Source organism: Bombus terrestris, chromosome 12 (assembly GCF_910591885.1).
Source record: "Bombus terrestris chromosome 12, iyBomTerr1.2, whole genome shotgun sequence".
In the NCBI taxonomy this organism is placed as follows: domain Eukaryota; kingdom Metazoa; phylum Arthropoda; class Insecta; order Hymenoptera; family Apidae; genus Bombus; species Bombus terrestris.
Window position 1 is genome coordinate 10,771,146 of NC_063280.1, and position 27,797 is coordinate 10,798,942.

Consider the following 27,797-nt stretch of genomic DNA (forward strand, 5'->3'; position numbering starts at 1 on the left):
CTGTATTTTCATAATATCAATAAGTTAAATTACATACTACAATTTAAATTAAAAAAAATTTAAATTACGAATCGAAAGAAGCGGGAAGAAATCTGATAAATATGAATTTTTGTACGTTTTTACGCCTACAATTGTTTCTTTTTCTTTTCTTTTTTTTCGAAAAAAATAAAAGTGTAAGATAGATGTATCAAAATATTTTTAATACATCGTATCAATAAAAAATTGTCAGTTACGTAAACGCGTTGATTGTCTTATGATATAAGAGTGATAAACATAGAATAATATAATACGACTTGCGTGGCTAATCGTTTGTAGGAAAGAAGAAAGAATAGTCAGTTCCAGGAATGTAATCGTCTGTATTTTATTTAATGCAAATTGTAAAATTACGAAATTACTTAAAGTAACTAATACCAATATGTACCAAATGGTGGACATTCATATATCTAAAAAATCGTTTCACTTTCACTAACATCGAATTAATTAATGTTATTGTACGTTATTATGCGGATTTACATTTTATACATAGAAGAAGAACACTGCAAAGGACGGAGAGAAATAACATTTCACTTTTATAAAATATATGATCTATTTAGACATTTAGATACAAATGATATAAGGCACTCTACTCGCAGTTGTTACATTCGTCAGTAAGTAACGTTCTTCAATTCTATAAACTTTTCGATGTCAAAAAATTCTTTAAAACGCCTTAGAATAATTGTACTATTCTTTTATTAAGAAGTTTTGTTTCCATACGAACAAATGTATATACTGATTTAGTTTATCAGCTATTAATAATAAGTAAAAAATTTGTCGGAAAATGAAATCGATGTGCTTCAATGCGCGTGAAGAAAACCACCGATATCGTTAAAATTGTGGATATAATAATATAATAAATAAAAAAGCGGAATGCTCTCAGTGTCATTTATATATACAGCTAATTTCTTTATAAAACGCCAGGTTTCTGGTTTTGTTACTTCTCCTCGCAATTTTTTCCTAATTTTTTTAATAATCTCTAAGTAATAACGATTAATCTCAGTCTTCGTTCAAAGTGCCGCTTCTGCTTCGATGTCTTTTGGATTCTTCTTTATTTTATGGGGTTTCCTATAACAAATACCGAAAACAGTATTTTAAAATGTAATAAAAAGCATAAAAAGTAAATGTACAAAAGTCCGCGATCTGGCTATTAAGAATCAAGTATCCTAAAAGTATCAAAAATTACACTAACTTCCCAAAATTTTCGCCGTCTTCGAGCGTCTCTGGCAGTGTACATCCAACTGTTTCTGGTAATAAAAAGCAAAGCGCGGCACCGATGAGTGGAAGGATCCCGAAACAAGCTGGTGGAAGCCAAGTTTGAAGGTGATCCTTTAAGAAATTAATAAAAACTCATTAATAGTGAATATACGATAAAAATAAGGTTCGAGTAAATAAAAAATTTGTTCTTTATCGATGGCCTGTAAAAATGAAATATACTCGGTCTCTGAGAACATAAAGAAACTCGTTTTAAAAGAGAACTATTTTTCTACTAATCATACTATGAATGATTAAATATGAATACTTTGCTATTTAATATTTACACTATGAGTACCATACCACGTTATCTCGTTTGAGCATATCCACAGCCGTCAGTATCTGTTTTCGCGAGCACAATAAACTCATTAACAGGCGAATCTCACTTTCTTATCCTCCAACTTACCAAAGATACTATGAAGGGTGCTGAAATAGAGCCTATCCTGGCGCACATACTGCTGGTACCCACACCGATGTTCCTAATGACCGTGGGGAATAATTCACCGGAAAATAGATAAGCAGTGGTGAAAGAGACAGACATGCCAACGATGGCCGAGCAGACTAGAATTAATCGAAGCCACGCGATATCTGCAACAAGTAAAACGTGTATAAAATAAAATAAAATAAAAAAATACAATTGCGTTATTCATTTGGTTCATTAAAAATGAAAATAACAGAGGAAATATACGATAAGACTATTTTTATTGATTTCCTGATTTTGGAATTTTGTTTTACTGGTTAAAAAAGAAATAAGTACTATGTTTCGGTACTTATATTTATGTAGCTGTAACATGGAACCAGCTTATTCAAAAATGCAAGTTTTTAGGGAATTAGTAAAGAACTTACGACGTTGTGTAAAATATTAAGGATATCATTTTTTTTTTTTTTTTTTTTTTTTTTTGTATTAGGAATTCCTCGCCACCTATCGCTACTACTTTTCCTTCGCATGATAAAAGTTCACGTTCAAGCAGTTAGATTCGGCTGGTAGGAACTCAGTTAATTGGGAATTACAGTACATTCATCTGCACCTATTTTATCGGAACTTCTTTCTATTAAAAATTTTACTTAGTGCCCCATTAAATGAACTTCTAGCTCTTAAGTCCACTTAACGGGATATGAACTTTTAGCACGTGAACGAAAAATGATAGGCAGTGAAAAGAACCAGCGAATTCCAGTTATGTAAATTATTTATCTATCGAGGAATTACGATAAACGAAATCCCTATAAAGAATAAAAGTCCGACTTATCATATCTTTGCCCTGTGATCTTTGTTTGATAATGCTCATTTAGAAAAATATTTAATCGAAACGAATATATGCACCGTCTGAGACAATGATGAGCAAAAGAGCCGCAACGCCAGCGATCGAGTTACTACAAATTAAGGTGATCCTTCTACCAAGTTTGTTCATTGCCCACCAAGCAACGAAATTTCCAGGTATCTGTATGGCGCCAGAAACAGTGAAATTTATGAATATATTCCCACCGACTTGTCCTATATATTGAGACATTCCAAACAACCCCATCCCGCAAACGATCCAATTGAAGAAAATCGACAGCGATTTTATCCTCATGTTGGGCGTGCGAAACAAGTCCAGGAACGATGCTTTATAATCCAAATGTGATCGTTTGGAATTCTGTAAAAACATCGAATATTAATGGAGATAATGGATGATATAGATATAAATTTCATGGGAATTTTGTGTGAATAAAGGCGACGACGAACGAGTAAGAATAAAATTTACAGTGCCGTTACAATCAAACAGAAATTTAGAAATTTTACCTGCTGCAAACAGTGTTTTCTGACCATGTCTGGAATGTCCTTGTTTTTAATTTGGTTAATATTGGCACCCTTCTGTAAAATCCTACAAGCTGCTCGTTGCCTTCCAAAGGCAAGCAACCATCTAGGAGATTCAGGTACGACCCACCAATAACTTAAGAGAATGATGGAGGGTAATGTGATGGCGATTTGAAGATGTTGCCAGTGACGAAATAAAAATGCAAATCCGGCTAGTGACATGTGACCCAAACTAAATGGAATTTGATACAGTACTGTGATGGCTGCGCGCCATTGTGTTCCAACAATCTCCATACCTGTTAAATATTTATAATTATCACTAAATTGTCTATAAATTAAAAATCGTTGCGGTATACAAATTTTAGTGTTACATTGGAATGAAATTTCCAACGAAGAAGTATCCAAATTGCAACGAAGAACTTAAATAACAGTGTGCGATTATATATCTATTAATATTAAATTATTACTTACAAATGACGTAACTGGTAACCATGGTACCTCCAGTAGCTAAAGCACTAAGCAATTTCATTAATAACAGTGCTGGAAACCATGGCACGACAGCACATCCGATACCGGAAACTAATTGAAGAATTACTGCCACCATCAGCGGCATTTTTCTGCCGTACCTGAATTTGAATGAAAAATTTAGAGATTAATAAATTTCGATCTTTCAAATTTGAAAAGATACAAAGTTTACTTCATGAAAAAGTAATCGATAGTATATATACCTATCTGCTATATTGCCAAATATGATATTGCCCAAAAGTACGCCAAACATCAAAATAGATTGCTGGATATTAGCGTAATGCGTTCGACTGCATACTAAATTCCACTGAAATGACGTAATCATAAAGAAATATTCGTTTAGAATAATTTTTACAAATGAACAGACATTCCAATTAAAGGACAATAAAAAAAAAATACTATCGTAATTTAAAAAAATGTACGGTTATACGTATTATATCAAGAAAATGAAAAATCATTATAATTCTTTCCATATCCATGCAACTATTCTTGTAACAAACAATCTAATAGAGATTATGATAAAATTTCTATTTTTTTTTCTTTTTTTTTTAGTGTATTAAATACAAATAACTTCATTCAAAATAAAATCATTTCAAATTATATTATTGATAATACATAATACGTATTGACAAACGCTTTTCAAGAAAATTTATTCTTTTTCTATATTATCCTACGTATAACTATAATCATTATTCTAAAGAATTATTTCGATTAAAAAGAATGCAGTACACATTGAGCGAAATTTCTCGCTCTCTTGTTTTACGTATCTATTTATATTCTAAGTTATGCATTATGTTAAATATAATTTCAGGAATCATAACATACTGAACAACGCTAAACTACCAACATTAAAAACATACCAATCGAATGTATCCACTTACCCAACACGACTTCGTCAAACGCATCTATACAAATCGTTTCTTTTCTTTTTGTCTCTTTTCTTTTTAAAAATCCATCGTATATTTCGATTAATTATTCCATTTGAGATACATAAACGGCGCGTAACATTCGTGTTTATTTAAACAAAGTAACAAGCAAGAAAGAATCATTAAAAACCTAACTCCATCGCTGTAATTTAAGGCAACGATTACCTCCGTTTTCCATTCGATTCTCTGAAGGAAAAAATGTTAATTAGGTGAACAAACTTTCAACAATTACCTGCGATATTATTGTCTCAGTGAACGTGCTCCTGTCGTACTCCCATTCTGTGCACTCTGCCAACGTACCATTGACATTGACTACGCACTGGTCAGACGTTTCCGTGCGTGCTGGCGAGGTGCAGTTGAAATTTTGATGTGGCGCCATGAAGACGATCGCGAGCTGATGCCAAGCGATCGGGAACTTGACCAGAGAAATTGCCAGACAAACGTATATTTGCCATCTGCCAAGATTTCCGATAGCTTCTTGCACGGCATCGACCTCATCACCATTGTCGACAACCTCTTCTTTACCATTCGAGACTTGCTTGCCATTCACTTCCGCTACACAATAAATGGAGATATTTTAGATACTAGGAATAGGAATATTTTTATACTTTTTATAATTTGCGTGAAATATGTATTATTTACTTTCGAATTATATTATTACGCTTTAGAACGTGAATATATGTCTATAAATTTGTATAATTAGTCTATAACATATACAGAAACTTCGTTTCATCGTGCCAAAATAAAAATCATGATAACTAATAAGATCTCTTCAGTTATAGGTCATCAGTGATGTTATAATTTCATAAAACAGATTTAAACAAGATAATGTAAACAGCTTAACAACGTTGACTTCAAGCAAAGATAAAAGATGTCTTATGTAAGAATTATTACTTGAAATTTCACACATAATTCAAGATATACGTAAAGAATCAACCAAAAATATCTACATCGAGACGTTATTGGAATAACTAATTTCAACATTATTGGAATTATCGGAACTACTGATGTAGAAATTACTGGTTAGTGATATTTACAGATTTATTTATTACGACGTAAACAGGAAACGATGGTTATTTAACATCAACTTAATGCAGTAATGCGATATAACTAAGAGAACTAAATTGATAATTTGCAATTCACAATTTACAACTTACAACTTACAACTGACAACGACTCGACAACTCATGAGTAACGATTAACCCGCAACTATTCGCAACTCCCTCGTAACTCTCTCGCAACTAACAGCTACCTTTCATACCACAGTTTTGATATTCCTAGCACGCACATGTGTTCCACAGACGCGGATGACCCACGGTCAAGTACACTTTATTTAATTACCCAATGGCGTAAAGGCCCACAGGTATATCCCCCATTGAGATTTCCCATTTTGCCCAACCCGTTAGCAGTTTTATCTTTACCTATAGTTCATCGGGACTTTTCCCAGGGGTTGTCCCCGATACTACACTAATTTAAACAAATTCTCCATTAATTAACTGAATTATAATATCTTACGTAATTTACGACAATCGTATTTTAATGCAGATCAATAAAGCACATCAATTTTATCTGTATGTTAATGTATTCGTGCGTTGCGTTAGCAAATCGCTTCAACCAACGATGAACACAATTAAAGACAATGGGAATCGTACGACTAGACGCTTATCAAAGAAGCTAAACATAAATAGAGATTACTTAATGGAAAATACTTATCTCTGACGAAGGCTAACTCAATCTAATAATTAAAAGAGTCGAAGATTGCGATTAATTGTTGTTTTAATGATTTTGACCTGTTGTGTAGTCTTTAGAACGGCCAGTTCATGTTGCTCAATTACTATTTAATCAGCTTCTGATATGATACTCTTTGTCTACAAGCTGCCAGAAATTTGTCATCTTCTTATAAGAAAAACACAATTGCAACACAATTTTCAAGACACTGGAATCACCCTTTCTTCTATAATTCCCCTAATCTATTCCATTCTTTCGATTTAAAATTTTATCTTATGATTTATATATACCAACAATTTTCTAAAAATTAGTTAACAGCTTTTAAATGAACATTTTATTGGTATCCTTAATTTACACCCTAAATGGAGGGTCGTTTTAAAAAATCCACAGTCGATAGGCAAGAGATTTTTATTACTGTCTCCTGTATCATTGATTTATTGCTTCGTGTAGAGAAAATCAACATCCAAAAAAGCGTAACGATACACGAAACAATTAAAAAGTGTATTAATAATAGTTTATCTTTCACAGCCCTCCCCACCCGGTCATGAGAAGGGACTCGGTTTACGATTGTTTAAAAAAAGAAGTATTACATACGCAGATAAGAATAATTAAATACTCGCACGTGCAACCAAAAAGCGATCATCGTTGTTTGCTTTCTATGAAATCCTAAACTTGTATAATTTAGCGATATACGTGATCTTGAACATGACGAATATCGTTTGCACAGCTTCTACTAAATGTTTCTTCACCAACGTAAATTATTCGTTTCCTTACAATTTCTAATATATATATCATCTATTTTCTTGCTGCAATATTGTAAGTTGGTATTATGAAACGTATAAACGATTGCATTTAAGTTAATAACAAGACGCTTAATCGCATAGGTTGTTAAAGGCAAGCACATAATAAACGATTTTAATCAAATCCTCCATGTGATTTACGATCAAGATGGCTTGATGAATTACATAAACACGATGTTTAACATATTCGTAGGCGCCTCTCGATTGTCTTCAAAGACACAATATTAATCGAACTGCGCACATCTTAATAAAACAAGACCGTGTAAAGATTAGCTACAAAACCACGACGTACGTACTGTTACTTGCATTAATATTCGGACACAACACTAGCTCTATATCATTAAAAAGTATAAAAAAGAGGTCCACGTCGAATTTAAGAAACGACGAGGATAATCACTTTCTTTTTAAAATCTATTCTACGATTAAATGTCATTGTTAGAAGGAAATTGTTCGTGCATTTTCAAGCTACGATAAATGGTTCACATTTTTATAGAATAAACGACACGGTGTTTAATTCATCCTCTCAACAAATACAGGGAATGTATAGTAACCGCGTACTAACGCGAATAACGGTACATTTTTATCGTCTCTGATAAATTCATCTTACTGAATAGATTCATACTAGGATTTCCTGCAGATCGATATAGAAACGTACGGTAGTAACCGCCAATGAGATAAACGTCGCGCCAAGGGAAAAAAGCGACAGCACGTGTAATTAAACTGTTTACTGTGTATCGATCGTTCGTATTCGTCACTTCTTGACGACAAACACCGTCGCGTTGTCGATGCGACGTCGACTACGTCTACTTACTTACGCGATGATTTTGCGCAACAAGTGGGTGTGCGCCGAAGAGAGAAATCCGATTGGTCGGTACACAGTTATCGTGACTCTGACACGCTCGTTTACACATATTTTGCATGTCAAAGCGGTTTCGCGTGAAAATGAGATACGATCACGTTTAGACATTGTCCACATTAGTTAACAAAATTAAAATGACCCCGCAACCGAGTACGACGCTTTGTATGATAATTACCGGTTCATACAGGAATATCATATCATCGTATAATCCGACGTGTCGGTGAAATCATAAAATCAAGATATGTCAGACCTCGAAACGCTCGATGCTCGTATCTATCAGTGTCTAGTGTTATTAGACATAATGAATGTTGTAAAGTCGCGATTACATGTGTATGCGACTGCGCAAATCGAAGTTTGAATGACAAGGAGGAAAGCAAATATTTTAGTTTGCACTTCCAGATATCGATAAATTCTAGCGATATTTTGTAGAAAGTAGTATTCGCGTATAGTATTTATATTTATGGAGAAACGATAGATTTCGTAAGTTAGAAAACATGGATAATATAACGTAAGCTTCGGTTATGATAAAATTGACGTACGAGGTATCTTCTAAGTTAATAATCAGTATCCTCCGATACCACAATCAATTATATATAATTAAGGCTACTTTCCACATTATCTATGTTTTAATTACATTCCGGTAACGAACGTTGATTTTTCTTCAAATTGATCATCGTATTATCTTAGTGCATACATATATAAAAACTTCGAATCTGTAGGGATTTTATATCTTTTAATTCGTTCTGCCTTTTTACGTCCGAAGCTCAACTTTATTTTAAATTTGTCTGTACCTGTACAGCGTCACATTCCGAATTCGTTATGAAATTATAAATTAGATTTATACATTTATTATCTAGTTTGTAAGAATAAAGGAATCGAAGTACGGAGCAAGAGATAAGAAATAACAGAGGAATTATTATATTTAGACTTATCATTTTATAATACGCTCGTATTTAAGAAAACGTAAGGTTTTTTTAATACGAGTTTGTATTATTTACGCGTTCTCTTCTTTACTCGTTATATAAACTCGTTATATAAACACCCTCTTTCAATTTATTTAAATCAATTGTACATCTTAATTCGTTTCACTTCAACTCGTATTATCAATTCACGTTACTTCTGTTTCACACGAACTTGATATTTCGTGAAACAAAGAATATTTCCCGTCTGATATCACTACGCCCAACAACATGAACTTGCAATTAATATTTATTCATCTGCTCTGCGCAATGAACCGGTTGAACTTTCCTTCCACGAACTTTGACCGGATAAAATTGAGCAAAGTTCCCCGACCAATGATTCATACAATTCGATGATTAAAGTGTACCATCTAAGACTCTACTTTTTGATACATATTGTAGTAGAATAGCCATTTTAAATGTGAACATAATTTCAATTATTAGGACAATGAAATATTTTTTAATCGATTGTTTACAGTCACATCGACCATTACGGTAGAAAGTAAATATTTTAGTTTCAATACCGCGTCTTCTTTCATCATCGAGGGAATAATTAGCGTTACAAATAAAATAAATTAAAAGTACTGCACACCTGTATGACCTCTCAAGACCAGATACCGATGTCGTTGCAAGTTTAATTGCGATACCAATACAGTTTCAGTCATCGTATTATTACATAATACTGTCGACAGTTGTTCAGTTTGGCAACGTGACAAGAAGAAATACGATCCATTCTAAATGTTAAGTTAATACAAAAAAACAAAACGATACCGAAAACTTTGCAGCTATTCCTATGATAAGCTCATTTACAAGATATTTTATTTCGTTATTATGCGATTTGAAAAAGAAAGAAGACATAATCTTTTCATAACATATTTTCTATATTTTTTCTAACGATACCTGATACGCGTTATAAATTTTGCGTGCAATCGCATATAAGATTGCGTAAAATAAAAGAAAAATGCATGATGAAGAAATAAATGTTATCGTAGAATTGCGATCGATAAATTCGAGGATTTAACTAACTGCACCACGATAGTTTCAGACGTTCTTACATTATCTTATCCGCGTTCTTACCAGCTTCATATAGTCGTACATATTTATACACATACGGTCAAATAACACGAAGGTAGTAGGCGTTTGACAACCATAAAACATGCTTCGTAAATAACACGTAATTAATAGATACATACAAATAAATGTCTTGACGTATTGATTGATTTGTAAAGAAGATTGATAATATTGACAACAGGTGTTAGAAAAAATGAGTGTTAATTCTATGTTACAACTTTGTGACTTCGCTATGTGTACGTATGACATTCGTCATTACTATAGACAAAAATATATGATATAATATAGATGTATAAATATCGAGTATGACTAAAATACTGTGTTAAAGAAATATTCTACTGTATGACACGTTTCGTAGCCTTTCCTTGGGACATTTGTTACAGGAAACCTGTACAATTTTCTCGTCGATATTTTGCTGCTAACGTTCCAACATTTTTTAAAGAACGACTAAAGAGAAATTATTAATCAAAATCGAGCCGCTCGTGACTTCTATGAGTCAGTAGTTTTGCTTGGCGGGGAAAAAACACTAGAGATTTTTAAAAGAAGGAAAGAAGTCAATAATTGGAAAGATAAATTAAAAAGATAATTAAGAAGATAGCCCAACTATCGGCTTTTTAAACTCCTTTTTATATCTTTTATCGACTGCGAAAATACAAAGAGAAGATTTTCAAATTAATTCTGACACGGATTGTAACTACAACATGTGCATCGTAACGACAGCTGCATACAAAAATCAATCAATCCATACAATCAATCCATCGAGTAACAAAAAAAAAAGTAATTCTGAGAAAATTGCTTTTAATCATCCTTCTATGCATCCTCAGCTGTCCTGCTTTTCTCAAATAGTCACAACTTTGTTAATTTTTAAACTCACACACACACTTTTACTTTTGACACGATATAATCGATGCAAAAGTTAATAAATGGCATAAAATGCTTCGAATTATATAGAAATAATGATGCCTCTTTCCAAATATCTACAATGAAATTACACTAGACTACGGTAGGAGGTACTTTTAGCATAGGAAAGATATAAAAATTCTATATCTCAAAGACAAATAAATTATCCGCATTGTATCGGAAATCTAATCTTTTTCAAGAACCCTAACATAGAACATAAATATACACGTGTCCAATGAGTTTACGGTACATAATACTTTCTCAGAAATATTCTCTGCAAAAAGATATTTATTTCTGGATACGAAATTATCATTTTTCTCCGCTGAACGATTCGATACGCGATATGAACGTATCTAATAACAGCTGGACAGTATGAACATTTTTTAATCCACGTTTCCTGACGGTCGCCGTAAAATAATATTTTCCAGTAGGATACTGCTCGGTCGAAATGACTTCTCGGTAAAACGGGAGCAAGATTCCTCGATAATGTGTTCACGCCGTTTTAACCTTTATTACGTTTAAGTATAGCAAGTGACGAGAAAACCAGTTTCGAACAGAAAAACCGATCAACAAGTCCATGTGAACCGTAAAATGTACGGTAACCTCGAGACAGTGGAAATCAGCCTTCGTTTCCAGAGCACACAACATTATCTACCTTCTTGGGCGACTGGAAAGGTCGGAGCTCGGAGCATATTGCTAACGTCTTTCTAGATCAAAGACTTCCTTCAAGTTTTATCATCGATTCGTTTCGACATACACCGAACAAATTCTTATGCGAGAAGTGCAGCACGCTCGGTTCGATAATGAAGTCATTGTCTCTTGCTATCGATAAATTTCGTACCCGAGGACGTGCAGTCCCTGGGACTGACCTGATAGAATTGCAAAAGCAACCCACTTTGAAACAATAAATTATTTAGAGGAGAGAGATTCGAGAGGAAGAAGTAGGACAATTAAGTGATGTTATAAAATAAGCTTTAATCGAGTTCTATTGAAAGAAAAACGTCGGAAAAATGTGTTTTTACTACGAATGAACGATAGAAACGAAACTTCTGGCATAAATAAAAAATTGTTTATAAGTGAAACAACTAAAAAAACGACGTCAGATCAATTTCTGCTATTAAATATTTGCTAAATATCAGATTTTAACATCCGCAAGGTCGGACACATCAAATATATGTTTTGCAAAGGAATTATCCCTATCAAGATCTAAAGAGCTTATTGTTAATTAGATAATTACGTAGATTAATTAGGATTTCGCAGATTTGTATTATAGGTATTTAAAATAGATATCACATTGTGGCGTGCGATTTGTTTGTTCTACAGTTATCTATGTTTACTCAAGATATGATATTTGTATAATCCAAAAAAGCTCGTAAGTATTTAACTTTTCCACCATTTATGAATAATTTTCGATGCGATATAATACTCTATGATATGATATCGAATTAATGTTAAATATAGAACAAATTGACATACCATAACTGTTGGTTTGCGTATTCTTCATATCACTGTCTGGTTTTGCAGCTATTTTCTTTCTTTGCAATTCGTTCACGTTTTATTTTCGTTAATGTGTGCTATCTGTAACATACGAACGATGGATATTTGAAAATGTGCGTCCAAGTATATGTAATGATCGTTCTTTAATATCGCAACAAAATTTCTACATTCGTTTCAAAATTTGCAATAATTTACGAAATTTTTGTCTTTATCTTAAAGAAATCGATTAAATTGTAGCATAAAGTTTGTCGTAGTTATAAAATTTACGAAATCGATTATTGTTCATCGATCATTCGAATCTTCGTCTGTTAGTCTAAATGGCAATCTATATATATCGATTAATTTTGCACAAACAGAATGATTATCATCTCCAAATTAGTCTGAATCTAGAAGAAATTGAATAACAGATCGATGTTATCTCGCAATAATATGTACATATGCTCTCAAAGCGTTTCATCACTCGCAGCATTGAAGAAAATAAAGAGAATATTAATCCTGGTGCAGATCCCCTTTAAACAATTTCCATTTGATAAATCTGTCTCATTCCAAAAGGTCGAAGAACGTATAACGAAGATACGAATTTGTATAAAAACCCGCAGTCTACTGTTCATTCGATGACCAATTTTCGAACTCGATATCGCATCTGCATTGAATCGCAGTAATAAGGAATATCAACCTCGGTAAACTAGGACTATCTAATCTAAGCCTAAACGTTACACAATGCGCGCGTCCCGGCCTCGTTAAAACGCCCATGGATCGCGAGCGCGTAATCGAACGTTATCCGATTACCAAAGATGCAGAAACGTTAATTGTACGCGAGTCCACGTAACGCGAATATCGCGTTCGCAATTTCATCGGTGGCGCCAAGAATCGCGGTCGAGACAATGCGAGTCGCCAGTCAGAAGGACAGAATGTTATTGACCTGTGGTAAAGTCGTGACAGGGGGAAAGGAAAAGCAAAAGGAAAAACGATCAAAGCGGCCGAGCAAAGAAAATCGCGAATACCTGCGGCTCGCGCGATCCTACCAGAACACACATTCGCTTATTACCATCCTTGATTCCTGTTATACGCTGTACACAGGATACTAATTACGATTAAAACCACTTGCAATCTTTCGCTCGCGTCGGCACGCAAATCCACCCTACAATTTACCACCTTTCTTCTTTATTTATTTATCTCACTCTCTGTAAAATTTTTCTCCAGACTCGCAGAAAGAATTGTCAAAGATTAATGAACAGGCACGATGGAATTCGTATTTATGGTTATGCTCGGCACTTGCGCAACTATCGGCATGTTTTTATACGAGCCATAGATTTTCCAAGGTGAATACTATCGAGCTACGAGAGAACAATTTGCAATTGCCTTTTGTAAAATTTATTTAATAAAATTCCTCCTTTGTATGTACGTAGGCTTATGGATATAAACGTACGCTTTTCTATCAGATCCAGAAGTGGAAAACTTTATCCCAATCTCTCAATAAACTCTTCGATCGACTATGGTCAACATCGTTAATAGAAATGACCCGATTTATTTGATTAGTATTTGCGTCACTAAAATATTTACAACTTAGGAATTTGCCTTGAACCACTGTTTGTTAGACAAATCTCATTAGTCAACTCTCCGTTTTATTAAACACACATTGATTTATTCATTGTAAAAAGCGCGGGATTTCTGAGATTCATCGAATTACAAAATATTTCGATATGCTAATGCATAAGGAATGCGTCAATAATGATGCAATGGTAAATAACATAGTACAAAGTATACGAACAAGATTAAACACTGTTTTCCTAACGATTCTCATTCTTCTTCCGAACTATGGGAAAACATATTTCATTATTATTATTATATTACGTAATTATAATTAATTAATATATTTCGCATTAATCCCGTTCGTCCCCATAATTTAATTTCTAATTGTTTCATCCGAAGTTACAAATATTTCAGGTTGTATATCATAAATACAGCTGATCCTCGTAGATAAGACAATACAATAGGATTATGTCATGTCATTTTTATCTCAATTAATCACGCGTAAAAAACGGCACCATAAATAATTTCCTGTATATACGATATCGTGACAGACGATTAATTCCCTATCGTATCTCTAATTATATTAGTTATCGTTAAACTGTAGACGGAACATAAAAATTTTAATCAGCTTTTTAGGTGAAGCAGTCTGTCTACTTAAGATAGTACAATCGTCCTTTACGATTAAGTGGATTGGAAAAAACACAAACAACTTGTCGAATCTTTAACTTAATAATATAATTTGAACGATAATTACTCATGAGCACGTTACTTTCTATGTGTACTATCATATATACTATATATATATATATATATGTAACAATCATCAACTCGTCTCTTTTTATTCGTTGCCCTTGTCAAATACAATTTTGGCTTACAAAATTACGATCTCTTTGTCCATCGATCAGGCATAATTTTTTATTTCTTCCATGTTAGTGTTTCCGAGTAAGACTAAGGGGCTTGGTATTACTGCGACACACTTCTCTAGTATTTGTACAAGGAAAATTCACATGGATTTCCCAACTATTACAATATGTAAAGCCATATCAATATGCGCATATATCAAGCAACAGTTTGAATTATTCTATCTTACTGTGAGCTAACGTGCAACGAGTTTAATTAAGAAAACTGAACGATTATAGTTATAATTAGAAACATACTTCTTACAAATTCTATTTCATATACGATAAAAACAATTCTCCCACAAAAACATAAACGTCTACTCGAATAATTATCGATCGATTATTGATTTATTATTTATCATTATGCAACAGATCATTATTGATTTAACGATTAAATCGGAAAGGTTTTAACGAAAATTCAATGTTAACAAAATATTTCGACTACTATTAGTGATAAGAAATTTCTTCCCTTTTTCTTTGCCTCATAATCTTACGATTGAGACCAGGAAGCAGAAAAACGATAAGACGTATCAGAACCTCGTATCGCATAAATGGGGAAATGCTAATAGTCCCTGAAAAGAGTGGCATGCTACTTAATAAATCTATCGTCTAAAGAACGTCTTCTTGTTAGATAAAACAAATACTTAAAAACAATAACAAAGATTTTACTCGATAAATGCTAAATACTCGATCTGCCGACAGCACCGGATATGACTTACACATAAACATGTACTCGTGTGAATATTTATCGAGGAAAAGGAAACGTTAAAATCAAAATTGTCGACCTTTAGATGGCTGCTTTGTTCGCGTAAAATTATTGATATTTCTTTTATATGTATAATTATTTCTACTATATTTTGACGATATATTATTTTAAACATTTTGTTCTGTCAAAGTAAAGTCGATTCAAATTTGTGCGTCACCGCTGACAAAACTACTTAAACTTATCTAAAATTCAGGAAATTACTTCCAAACATTATTTAGAACCAGATAATAATCGCGAACTATATAACATAAGTTGCGCCGTGCAAATAGACACTATGCACTGATCCGTAAAATGTTAACTAGTTTCGTAGGAGGGAAATAAAAGCTTCTAGCTTCAAGTTTCTAGCTGTCGATGAATAATGCACACGCTTCTCTTGCAATGCTTAACACAGCTATTAAAACACCAAATGACATTTTAATTTCTATCGAAGGTATAATATTTATTAGGAAATCTCACTTGATGTTCAATAAAAACGTCATTTGTTGCTGCTATTAACACGTTACATTCAAAATATTTGTAAATCAGGCATTTGGATGCTATTTAAAGAATGTTAATTCTCTGTCACACTCGAATCAACATATTTTACAATAAAAATGTCGAATGAACCGTTCATTCGAATAAGATGATTTCTTGAAATATTACGTATCGATTCGGTGTAATGAAAAATATCGTATAGTAAGATAAACGTATAACTTAATTACTTTTTTACTTTTTCAACGCAAGACTTTCAGTGTAACAAGTCTATACATATACGTCACTATTTTCGTCCAAGCTGTTACACAAAGCACCTTATACTCGTCTTGTACCACATGTGCAGCGCAATGAATATCAAGTCGAGAATGAGAGACATTGATAGAAGCAAAAGTACCGACGATGCCACGACGTGTTAAATGCGTGCCTCAATTGATTGCACTGCGAACAGACAAACTTTCGTCGATGCAGCATCCATTACCATTGCGATATATAAAGCAATGTTCTCAATAAACTTAATATACCTCCAAAAGAAATTGTAATAATAATCATTCGTATAATCCTTATAAAACGGCCACTGTTTGTATTCTATTTCCGCGACGAAGAATAGAATCAAACAGGAAAACATTTATAAAAATCAGTAGCAACCCGTACGACGTATCTATCTAACGTAACAATCGATTGATCGAAGAAACTCTAAAAAGTCTTGGATCGTCGACAACAAAATTCAATCGTTAACAAACCAATCTCAGTGCGTTAAAAACCTATTTAAAATACCACCTACCACAGTTCAGCTATACTAAATAAAACTATTTATCGCATTTATCGTTCGAGTTTTCCATTTTATCATCTCCTCCATTTCTCTTTCTAAAACTAAGATAAGAACAAGGAGAAAAATCGAGAAGGCATTTGGAAAGGCTATTTCCAAGAAAAAGTCGATAAAATAGAGTTTTTTTTTAAAGAGAAGGAAAAGAAAATCGGGGACGATCTCGGTCGGTCTCGACTTTCGAGAAAGTCCACGCGGCATTGAACTTCGTCCACGATTACATTTGGCTACAGTCGCTGCAGTCCGATCAACTGCGCATATTTTTTGGCCCGTTGTTCTGTTAAGGCACCAGAATGCCTCCGGCCTGTACTAAAAAAATGACCTAAACAGCCTGCTCCTGAATTGCCCGGAGCTGTAACTGTTGAACACTGCAGGCAAAGTTTCCTTACGAAACTCGTATGCATTCTAATACATCTATGCAATCAATGCAATATCCGCGTTTTCACAAAATTTCCTAATGAACGCGTAATACTCGACGGATAAAAATCTGATTAAAATTGATTGTATTTATATATAACTTTTTACGATGCACCTATCATCGATACACGCGATAACGTGTATCAGATTCAATTTTAACTTTGTATAGAGACTGAAAATTCTTGACTTGCAGCGTTTCTCGCGTTTAACGATAATTTATCTCGAAGCAAGTATCGTGAGAAAAGCGTGATACAGATTGCGTCGCGTGGAAAATTGGCAGAATGTCTTTCATTCGAGTGTAATGTGTAAAAAATCAAGGTTTCCGGACGCGTAGGAAAACGCGTAGGCGTCAAGACGCCTTTCCAACCGACACGTGTGTGGAATGATTCACGTTGATAGTTTTCCGACAATTTTCGGAGTACGCAAACGACCGTTGTACGGATAGTTAAAAGCTAAACAATGGCTGAAAACGCAAGTATTCTTAATGCAGTGTGAACGTGTTGGTGAATCGACCACAAATAACGGGCAGAACAAACGTTGAAATATAATTATTGATAATATAATATTACAGTAACTTCTACGTGCGTTAAATTAAAACGTTAAAAGGATAGACGTAAAACTTTTTTTATATGTTATAATAACTTTACGTATATTACATCACACTTATTAGCAAAGTTCAAACGATAACGAAGACAAATGAATAGCAACGTTAACTTTCATTATTCTCGAGTTTAAAAACAATATGAATACCTTTGTGCGTCACGTGCAAATAATTTTACGTTATACGTGGCACTATTAGCAAAGTACAAATAACAAGAAAATTAGATATTCGAATGTTTTAATAAATATTCCGTCAAGTTTCATTTTTATTGAATGAGAAAAATAGAAGTACAAGTGTATTAGAAACTTTTAATGCCGAATTAATTCTAACTTCGAGTTTCAAAGAATTTTCTTTTTTCTGTCTCCTGTAGATAGTTCTAGACTACGCTTATCCAAGTTCAAACAATAAAAAAGAATTTTTTTTAACGAGATAATTTTAACTTCCGTCTAACTAAAAGGAATACGAGTTTTTCTATTTATCGCTTAGTTAGACAGTTTTATGTTACACTTATCCATAGAATTTCAGTATATATATATATATATATATGCCTATATCAGATAGAAGTTAAATATTATAAGTATACATATTGATTTTTTTTTCTTTCTTGATTGATTTACAGAAATTCGGTGGATCGTTGAAGTTCCGATAAGATGATTCAAAATTTCCCCATTCGAACTCCAGCTTACATCCAGCGTGGATTCGTTCCATCGCGTAGAAATAATTTTCGATACAGGAAATGGAACGTGAGTGTAATTTGGATTAACAGAGAGTTTCTCGAGAAACTCTGGCGGTATCGGCATTATCAAAGCATATTTTTAGCAAGTATCGATATCTGCGTGTGATTTGATCTTTCCGCGAACATGTGTTACGTATGTACTCATACACAAGTCTGTTTTTTTTTTTTTTTTTCGGTAAAAACAACCTGAAGAAATTTCTAAAATAAATTTCTATCTTATATAAAAAGTTATAAAATGCAAGTGTCGTTATTTTCTTTCTTCGGAAATATCATAATACCAGTTTTGATATTAAGAACAGAATGGAGTTTCAGTTTTCTGTTACGTATATTTAATGAATTTCTAACAAGTTAAATACAAGTGCTATTAAGTTATAACGTGCTAGACCTAGCAGTGATATTTAATGATAATGCACTAATGTTGCATTAGAATAGCACGGTTTTGATAGAATGGCTTAAATATTAGAAACGTGGTTAAGATATTGCTTAAATCTCATAATCTCACACATACACGTGCGATGATAGATTTTAAAAGATAGAAAACATTGTTAACCAATCCCGTTATCTTTTTAATCGACGTTATTTGACAAAGCATTAAAGGAATTACCATCGAATAATCTCAAACCACCTACTGCTATAAATTTTGTAACTTTTAATTTGTCTTCCAGTTCCATTTGTGTCGATGAAAAGGAAGATTCTTTTATCAAAGAAATTTTTAACGATAATTAACTCGAAGTTTATTTCTTAAACCACTTGAACGAATCTATAAGCTTCTTCAACTATCAAGTTATTAGACGTGCTCCACTAAATTAAGCAAAAGACAAATATTTTTGAATACTTTTTCAAAACGATAAAGATACGATGTCAAAGATATGAATGGCGAAGATACGAATAAGATGAATGTTCAGAATGTTTATTAAGTTTCATGCTTTCTTTTAGTTTCGTAATTCAAATTTTATTAAAAAATATAAAAGACAAAATCTTGCAAAAACTGGATAAAACAAAACAAAGACAAAACAAGAATCTGGTGAATCCTTAATCGATTTTAAAAATAGGTTGAGCAAGTATTTACAAACGTTTCTCTCACCTCTTTCCCACGCCGCACAGAACAGATGTTTCTCGAGATATTCTCTCGATCGCGCGATTTTGAGTTTCGCTCCGCTTTGCTGTCAGTCCTCGCTCATCAAACACATCGGTATGTATCTCAAGACGAGCACACAGGACCGATTCCCCTCCTCAAACCTCTATCGATTACCGATTTTCAGTAACCCAAGATATCTCTATTAGACTTCAGACCTGACCAACGCGTCAAATTCTCAGAACCGATCAAATTTTTAAAACTCGATGAAAATCTCACGAAGATCACGTAAAACGTCAATGATAAAAATGAATTTCTCAAAGTCCTCGAAAAAGGCGCGCGGATACGTACAATATCGAATGTTACTTTCAATGTCGATGAATCGAATGAATGGAATACGATTAGACGAAACAAAAGAAGAACAAAGGAAGAGAGTAAGAAAAATAAAACTACGAAGATCGAAACGAGGTGAAAGCGTGGTAATTACGGTTGATCGTAAAAATAAAATTCTAATAAAACGATTTTCACAAATTGTATCGTCTAAGATTTACGTAGCACTGCGCTGGCCATGCGTCGTGCGCGAGTGACGGCGATCAACTAAAATGCGAGGGCAGCGTTTGCCTGCGCGTCTTGCTCGTGCGAAACTGAATCGTTTGGCCGCGCGTCTCCGCTTCGATGCTTAACTTTACACGCGCCGCCTGATTGTTGGCGATCGCCTGGCGTTTTCCGGGCGGTCCTGGCGAACATAAGGGACGAGACGAAACAAAACGAGACAAAACGTTCAGGTAGCGGTGATCATTCTGCGTTGAACTGTTACCTATTTTTCACCCGACAACTGCACCGACAGAAATATATTGTATATATACTATGGCTCAAAAATATCTTGCCGGAACTTGTTTATTTTTGGTATAGAATATAATTCAATTATGAAACTATTACAGATAAAAATATGTATAGTCTATCGATTCCTTAATTTATCATTGGCTTGTTACACGCTTCGATAATATTCTCGTTCAATGTTATTCCAAATCGAGTACAGTGCATAGCAAAGCGTAAATATTTAACGGTAAGGTGAATATATAGAAGAGGCATCAGATCGATCCGAAGAAACGACTATGGATTTACGCGCGAACTGGCTCCGAAATGTCCGATCCCTCTGGTCGATTGCCTCGCTTGCTAAAAATCTATTTTTGCGACGGGGAATCGCTGCAATTTGCCGCTAACGAGCTCGTGAAATTGCGAATCGCCTTGCAGTCGCACGGAGAACGAACGGTTGCTCGTGGATATCTCTTGCTAGAAAATTTATAGATATTAGATGCGCTTTAGTAGTTTTGGTGAATGATTATTTTCAAATGAATATTCAAAGCGAGCGTAACTAAAAAATAATGTGAATCGATATGAAATAAAATTGCTCTTTTCAATTATCTTTTTTCTTTCTTAAAAGGCCATACGAGACTCTCTGACGATCAGATAGATCAGATTTTTAGCAACTTTTTCAATCGTTCTAATGTTTGGCGCTGACATTTGTTCTCGATCGACGGGTTAATTAGAAAATAGAAATAGCGTAAGTAAGGAACGACGCTTATGTACAGTGATATATGAATGATTTTTTTCTTTTTGAGGTCAGATAAGAGTATCGGGGCGATACTTTCGATAAAATTCTTTTTAACAAAACTTGAAAATCGCCTGATACGAAATGTTGTATTTACCGTCGATGTTGATACTCGATTAGCATACAGATTATCGTTATTTGAATCTTCGAGGTAAATGTAAATATGATATAATATAAAATAGCGCAGAATAATTTTCGTTTCTATCTGATAATCAGTTAAAATATGTAAATTTCCTACCGAAGAGAAATCATACGAGTCTCTTTGATATTTTCAATGAGCTCCTTTTCAACATTTCGAAACTCTCTGTCATAAATAACGACATTATAGGTTTTATTATTTTGCTACAATAAATTGTCCAACTAGTGAAATCTGTTATTAGACCCGCTCGTTGTGAACGAGTTTCAATAACATATTTTGCTTCTCTAATATTTATCACTGTTAATTTATAAGTTTCTTCTGCTACTGGTACTAGTAGCACTTTCACTCTTTTCAACTTTCTTCCTTCTCGCATGATTGGCTTGAATAATTAACGTTACATTTTATACTGACAATATTATCGAATTACAAATACTAATTACCTATATGACTATTGTCATATATATATGTCGGAGATGGAGAGACACCGGAGCCTTCCGTCGAAACCGCGGAAAAAGCCCTAATATTGTAGTTTGGATTCCACCATAGCCGTAGTTAAACAATCACCGTTCTTCAGCCCGATTGTAATTGCCTGCAATCTATGAGAATGAATTTGGGTTCGATGTGACAACCAGTCACCGAACGTAGCCGCGGTCAAGGGACGAACATTTTTCTAACAAAGTCATGAAAAAGTCTATGAAAAGAGTTCCGTTGACCGCGGATTCGTTATCGGACCTAAGACTATTGTCATTCGCATCGCGAGTACCTAACCGCCGCAGTTTATTTGTCAAACCTCGCATCTCCATACTTGTGTCAATAAACTCTGGATCATACCTTGACAATGGCTACTACTGGTGAAGATTCGTTGCCTGCCCACACCTCCAATCCTAGTGGCTCCCCGACATATATATGTGTGTGTATAATATATTTGTTAGCATGGCAATCGATATAAGATATTCATGTTGCAAAAGAAATTACAATACAATATTATAGGCAAAAAGATCATTTGGATAATATATTCAAGTAATTATATGTTTTACATTTCACATACATAATTAGACATTAGAAAAATACTTTCACTGTTATTATCATTTTTACGATCCGAATATGAATTATCACGTGGCTGCAACTATTAACGCACGCACTGCAATCATAAAACGCGGATATTTGCAACGTACAAATATTAAACACGTCCAGGTTTTTATATATTCAGAAAACAAAGCAATTCCATAAAATATTCACGCATATTTATCTTTCACCGTATATATTCTTAAATAAATATTCACTGTCTACGAACATTGTATTTAATTAACGTGGTCACGAAGATAAGTCATTTATGTTATACAAATCAATATAAAACACTAAAATTATGAAAATTCACACTACACAAAATTATGAAAAAAATAAATTAACAAATACACTTTACACAATCTTGTATTCTGGGTCAGCGTTTTTCTTTCGATCGATAAGTATCTGAAAAAATGAAAGAGTAAAACATTTGAACGTATCTTATAGGAAACACGATAGCGTGTACCAACCTTTTATCATAGTCCAATTACCACAAATCTCAATTTTCTTAAAAATCTAACGTTTAAACGTTCGTTCGGAGCGTATACATTACTACGATGCAAATGTGACTCTATTAACACCGATTAAGTTGACATACAGCTTGCATCATAATATCCTGGTGCGCGGCTATGCAAGTGGCTTGATTGTGGCGAGTTTGTTGACGACTACCACGTTAATCTAAGAAACAAGTCGATTAGTGATTCCGTATAAACGTACATATATAGTTGGTGAATCGAATAATGGACGTGGAGGATAATAAGATGCGGAAGATAACAACGATACACTCACTTGTTTGTATCGTTTTGCATTTCAGTAGTATTTATCGCGAATGTTCTTTTTCCAATTTCCTTGTTAAGCATGTCACGCGTTGTCATTAATTGTCATGTTAAGCATAGACACGTTGCTGTCACTTTTTACGTTAAAGTTGAAGCTAAAAGAAATAAGGGTAGTGAAGTTTACAGTTCGCTAAAAACACATTTTTTGAAATTATTAAACAAATCAAACTGAATATCCGCTTTTGAAATTATGTATTTCGCAATTGCTTCGTTCCGAGAACAGAGAATACTCGTAGTAAATTAATCGTAACAAAAGTTTAATGACCCGCGAAGTTGAAAAATCCACCTAAGTAGGATGCGAGTTAATGTAATAACGCTCGAATAACCACTGTTTAAATGTCGTCGTAATCTCCGTCAAATTGTTTAGTGCAAATTGACGTATTACGTTCTCCTTTCCGAAACACTGCACTGGCCAGAAAAATGAGAGAAAAATCGCGACACTCCCGTTGTCTTCTTAGAACGAACTGTACATTGAACTTTAGATTCTACGCACAATCGTTTCTTGTGTAACGTTTCGATGTACGATGACGTATGTAAATTTTCTTTTATTTCTCGCTGTAACTTCTTCCTTATATCATTGATAACCTTTATGTGTTCTTATAGATAGATGTTATTTGATTAATACATGTATAGTGAGCAATCGGAGTATACGTTAGGTTTCAATAATGACGATTTCTCCTTGGGGAAACGGATTAAAGACCGATTACTCGCAGAACGCAATGATCTCTACGCAATGTTCGTTTACTCGTGGAAATTCATTGTAGCACACAATTTATTTATTTATTTTTTCATTTGCTTAACAGATAACACCCTTTGAGAAAGTTGATACGCTAGCAAACGAGTAAATATAATACACGCAGGAAATGAACACAAAGTCAAAAAAGATCGCGTAACAAAGATTTTGTATGTCAACGTCGATTTCGCATGGAGGCACATGGAATATCGGATAATACGTGAGATTGCTGAACGAAGCATTAAAATTGAACTAGATTCGAGATATCGGGACGATCAACATGATTATTTAATATTTTAGAAATAAACGATAAGTCGGATATGAGCCTGCGTTGTTTAAAGGTAGCAAGTTGCAGCAAACTTGGAATCGTATTGTAATCGTAAACAATTTTCAGGATTGGCCTATAAATCTTATAGAAGATGAAACGCAGAAAGTTGTCCAACTGTTTAGCCATGATATTTGACACTGAGATCGGATCTTAATTAACGTTGTTGGATTTATGTGGTAGTAGGAGAGCAGACAAAGGAGGGAGAAAGATTGAAGATAATCCATGGAATCTTGGACGTGATAAAGTGGCAGGACTTAAAAGATACAGAGAATAGACCATCGTCGTCCGATCGATCGTTAATAACCGAATTGCTTATTATACCGAAGGCATCATCAACTTCAATACGTAGTTCGTATAAACGAAGCGTATTTTTACAGTAGGTATCATAAACAGGAACATCAGGACGCTTGTGTACCGATTGAAAGAACGAGGCAAGACAGTGAGCTTTGTCGGAGGTGCTCGAAGGTACGAGATTTCTTAAAGGTACAATTATTTGCACGACTCCAGAAAGATTTAAAATTACGAGGTATTAACTTTTCTATCGAGTTAATATAAATAGTCCTGCACTTTACCGACAAAGCTTCGCTATCTGTACGAAGTTTTAAAAAGACATGGTAATCGCCGTAGGCGTTGCATCGCTTAACAGAACGATGAATCAGCTTTTTACTCTTTATCATAGCGATGGGTTCTTTAGAGAATCGCCTGGGGTAGGTGGATTGCAGCGATGATTGCAGTGGTATGAAGGTGTCAACCATATGTTTGAGATGATGTCAAGGTCATACAGAGTAGCATCCCAGTGGATAAAACAGAAATAACTGTTAATAAGGTGATAACGTTGGCAAATGATTTCCTCTTTGTTCGAACGATTGGCAGGAAAAGCAGATAAATTGTTCTCGATAAGTTAATGGACTAGAGCTCTTTTTGGCGAAATTCGCGTAGATCTGTCCCGAGCTTCGCAAATTTCGACCCGATGATGGCTAGGACGTTATCAGTCTGTCCGGAAGAAGTTAAAATGTCTACGCATACGCTGATAAGGTGAACATACAGTACAAACCAGTACAGTCCATCGGTTTCCAGCGAAAGAACAAGCACTGTGTGCGACATACTAGTGAAATGCGAGACAATCGCACTGCTGCGAGAAACAGTCGGATTGACGACATGCGTGGGGCAACCCTTACATATTTCTTCCATCATATCGAGTTTTAGAAGTATCCCGAATTTGAGAAAATATCGAAAAATACTTTCGATGAAATTCAAATATAATAATAACGGGTGTAATCACGGCAGAGACGCTATAAACACGTCGTTATATGTTTTATTCGTATAGTCTTACGTCCCGTAACCTTGCCATGTACCAAAATCCATCCCTCGATCAAGACGATCGCTGGCTGTACAAAAATAATTAGTCGGACCCGCAATAATCCTAAAGAATTGTCATAAAATTTAGCATTTTCGCTTTACCGTTATTGTTCAATCCGGCAAATTTTTTCCATGTTCAACGGTCATTTTCACCCGCAAGGGACCGTCGATGTGACGACTAGCACCCATCGCTAGCTCCGTATAAATACTTCCGTCGCAGAACATAACTTAAGTGCTATCATCCCCTCGAACAGAATACATTTTAACTTGTTAGTCGCCCTTCACCTTATATTCTTCGAGAAAACGTCGTTGGAATTATTATATTTAAATTGTTAAATCAGTGTTACAATTATTCAACCACCCCTATTATTTCAATCGAAATAGGGTATCGGCTGATTCGTGGAGTCGATCATCGTATCGTAACGAGAATTTACGATTCTCGTTGGCGCGTTATACTGTGAACGCGTCTACCCGCGAAGTGGTCGAATATGTGGTTTTTTGTTAAATATGTATTAAATATGTTTTATTTTATTGCCACTATTATTTTGTTTATTTTTATTTATTTATTTAATTCCCGTTAATTATATACTGAGTTTGAAATGTTCCACACAAGCTGATAATCGATATTGACCGTCTATTCATCCAAAGGTATCCTTAACAGCGGCTTGAATAACTGGTAATAGAAATGAACTTTGTAACTTTATAACGTTTATATTGATTCATATTAACCTCTAATCAAAAAGGTTTGAGGTCCTCCGCTTAATAGCCTCGTTAACCCAATTTACACGAAAGAAGAGTATAGAGACGCGAAGATTAAAGGAACCATGAAGAAAGAATTTATAAGAACACTGTACTCGTATTATGCTAGTAAAAGAATGGTGTTCCGGAAATGAATTCAAGTGGTTTAATTCCTTCAGCAATTGCGTAAAAGCTGTTTGTAACACATCATCACAGTAGACTGAAAATATGTGCTTTTATCTTGTGTAATTCTTAGAAACGATCGTATAAAAGGGAAAAGTGAATCTATAGTTTAGTTTTACAATTTTTTGATCCCATTAATGAACTGCCGAACTGTAATATAATACGGTATACTTACGTATCACAAATAGATAACTTATATCATTGTATCAGAGAGAGAGAGAGAGAGAGAGAGAGTAGATATATGCTCCAAATAATTTTTAAGAACACAATTGAATCTGTAAAACCTAAGAAAATCACAATCTCGTCTATTAAATATTATAACGGATACTATATTTTAAGTATTTCGTATACTTCTGCACCTGATGTACAATTAACTCTTCTGTAAATGCACAAACATCCACCAGTCCAATTATCACCTTTTTACTAGAAAATTAAAGAACGTAAAAGTTAGTTTTAGTCGAAGCTTCGTATGCAATTTAAGCAATGTTAAAATAATTTCCTGGAATGCACAAGACGATATAATTAAGCGGAAGATTTATGCACTAAAATAGACGAGTGCCCTGAATGAAATAGTTCTTTTATTCTACTCTTAACATCGTACCATATCTCTCCTAGCGCGATGACCCGACAGAATGTTCGTTGACTTTCGGTACGAAGAAAGGTTCTGTCCATGAAGATTTTATTATCAGTCGTAGTATCTTTTCCGTACTTTTTAAGCATCTTTCCGTAATAACATGATTTTTTCTTGCTTAACGGGGAATTCCGTTGCAATTTCACAGTTATCGATATCTGACTTGCTGCGAATGTAAAATCAAAAACAACGACCAACGGATTAATTTATTATTAGTATTAATTTAAAGCGCCGCTAATGATGGCGTATTAATAAACGTCGTGCATCCATTGCTTATCCTCGTCTCGTCGCCTTCGATGAAAAACGAGAGAAATTACTCATGGAAGATACCATTTCCCTTTGAATGAAAGATACCGCTTTAAGAAACTTTTAAAGTAGAGATTTTTTAACTGAAAAATTCGAATAAACAATTTCTAATTACTTTCTGTTCTATGAATTTATATTTGATACAAAGGTTCTCGACTGTTATAATTTCCTAGACACTACTAATTATTGAAATTTA

General features: G+C 34.1%; 1 protein-coding gene and 1 long non-coding RNA gene across 4 annotated transcripts; both read right to left on the reverse strand.

Moving 5' to 3' along the window:
* Positions 1–567: 567 nt before the first annotated feature.
* LOC100648294 (organic cation transporter protein) lies at positions 568–20,319 on the reverse strand. Of its 3 annotated transcripts, XM_003399933.4 has the most exons (10): positions 19,681–20,319; positions 12,327–12,428; positions 4,766–5,088; positions 3,811–3,914; positions 3,554–3,708; positions 3,068–3,378; positions 2,609–2,921; positions 1,694–1,875; positions 1,226–1,362; positions 568–1,101 (listed from the first exon to the last, which is right to left on the reverse strand). In XM_003399933.4, exons 2-10 carry the CDS (start codon positions 12,352–12,354, stop codon positions 1,044–1,046), a joined length of 1,611 nt encoding a protein of 536 aa, XP_003399981.3. In that variant the 5' UTR covers positions 12,355–12,428; positions 19,681–20,319; the 3' UTR covers positions 568–1,043. The 3 variants fall into 3 exon arrangements, with proteins under 3 accessions (XP_003399981.3, XP_020721453.2, XP_048266669.1); XM_020865794.2 differs by lacking the exon at positions 12,327–12,428; XM_048410712.1 differs by lacking the exons at positions 12,327–12,428; positions 19,681–20,319 and adding an exon at positions 7,669–7,696.
* A 2,087-nt stretch (positions 20,320–22,406) lies between these two features.
* LOC105666341 lies at positions 22,407–23,824 on the reverse strand. The gene is made up of 3 exons (XR_001099219.3): positions 23,277–23,824; positions 22,958–23,165; positions 22,407–22,892 (listed from the first exon to the last, which is right to left on the reverse strand). It is a non-coding gene; the product is annotated as an uncharacterized LOC105666341 (long non-coding RNA).
* Between the last annotated feature and the right edge of the window lie 3,973 nt (positions 23,825–27,797).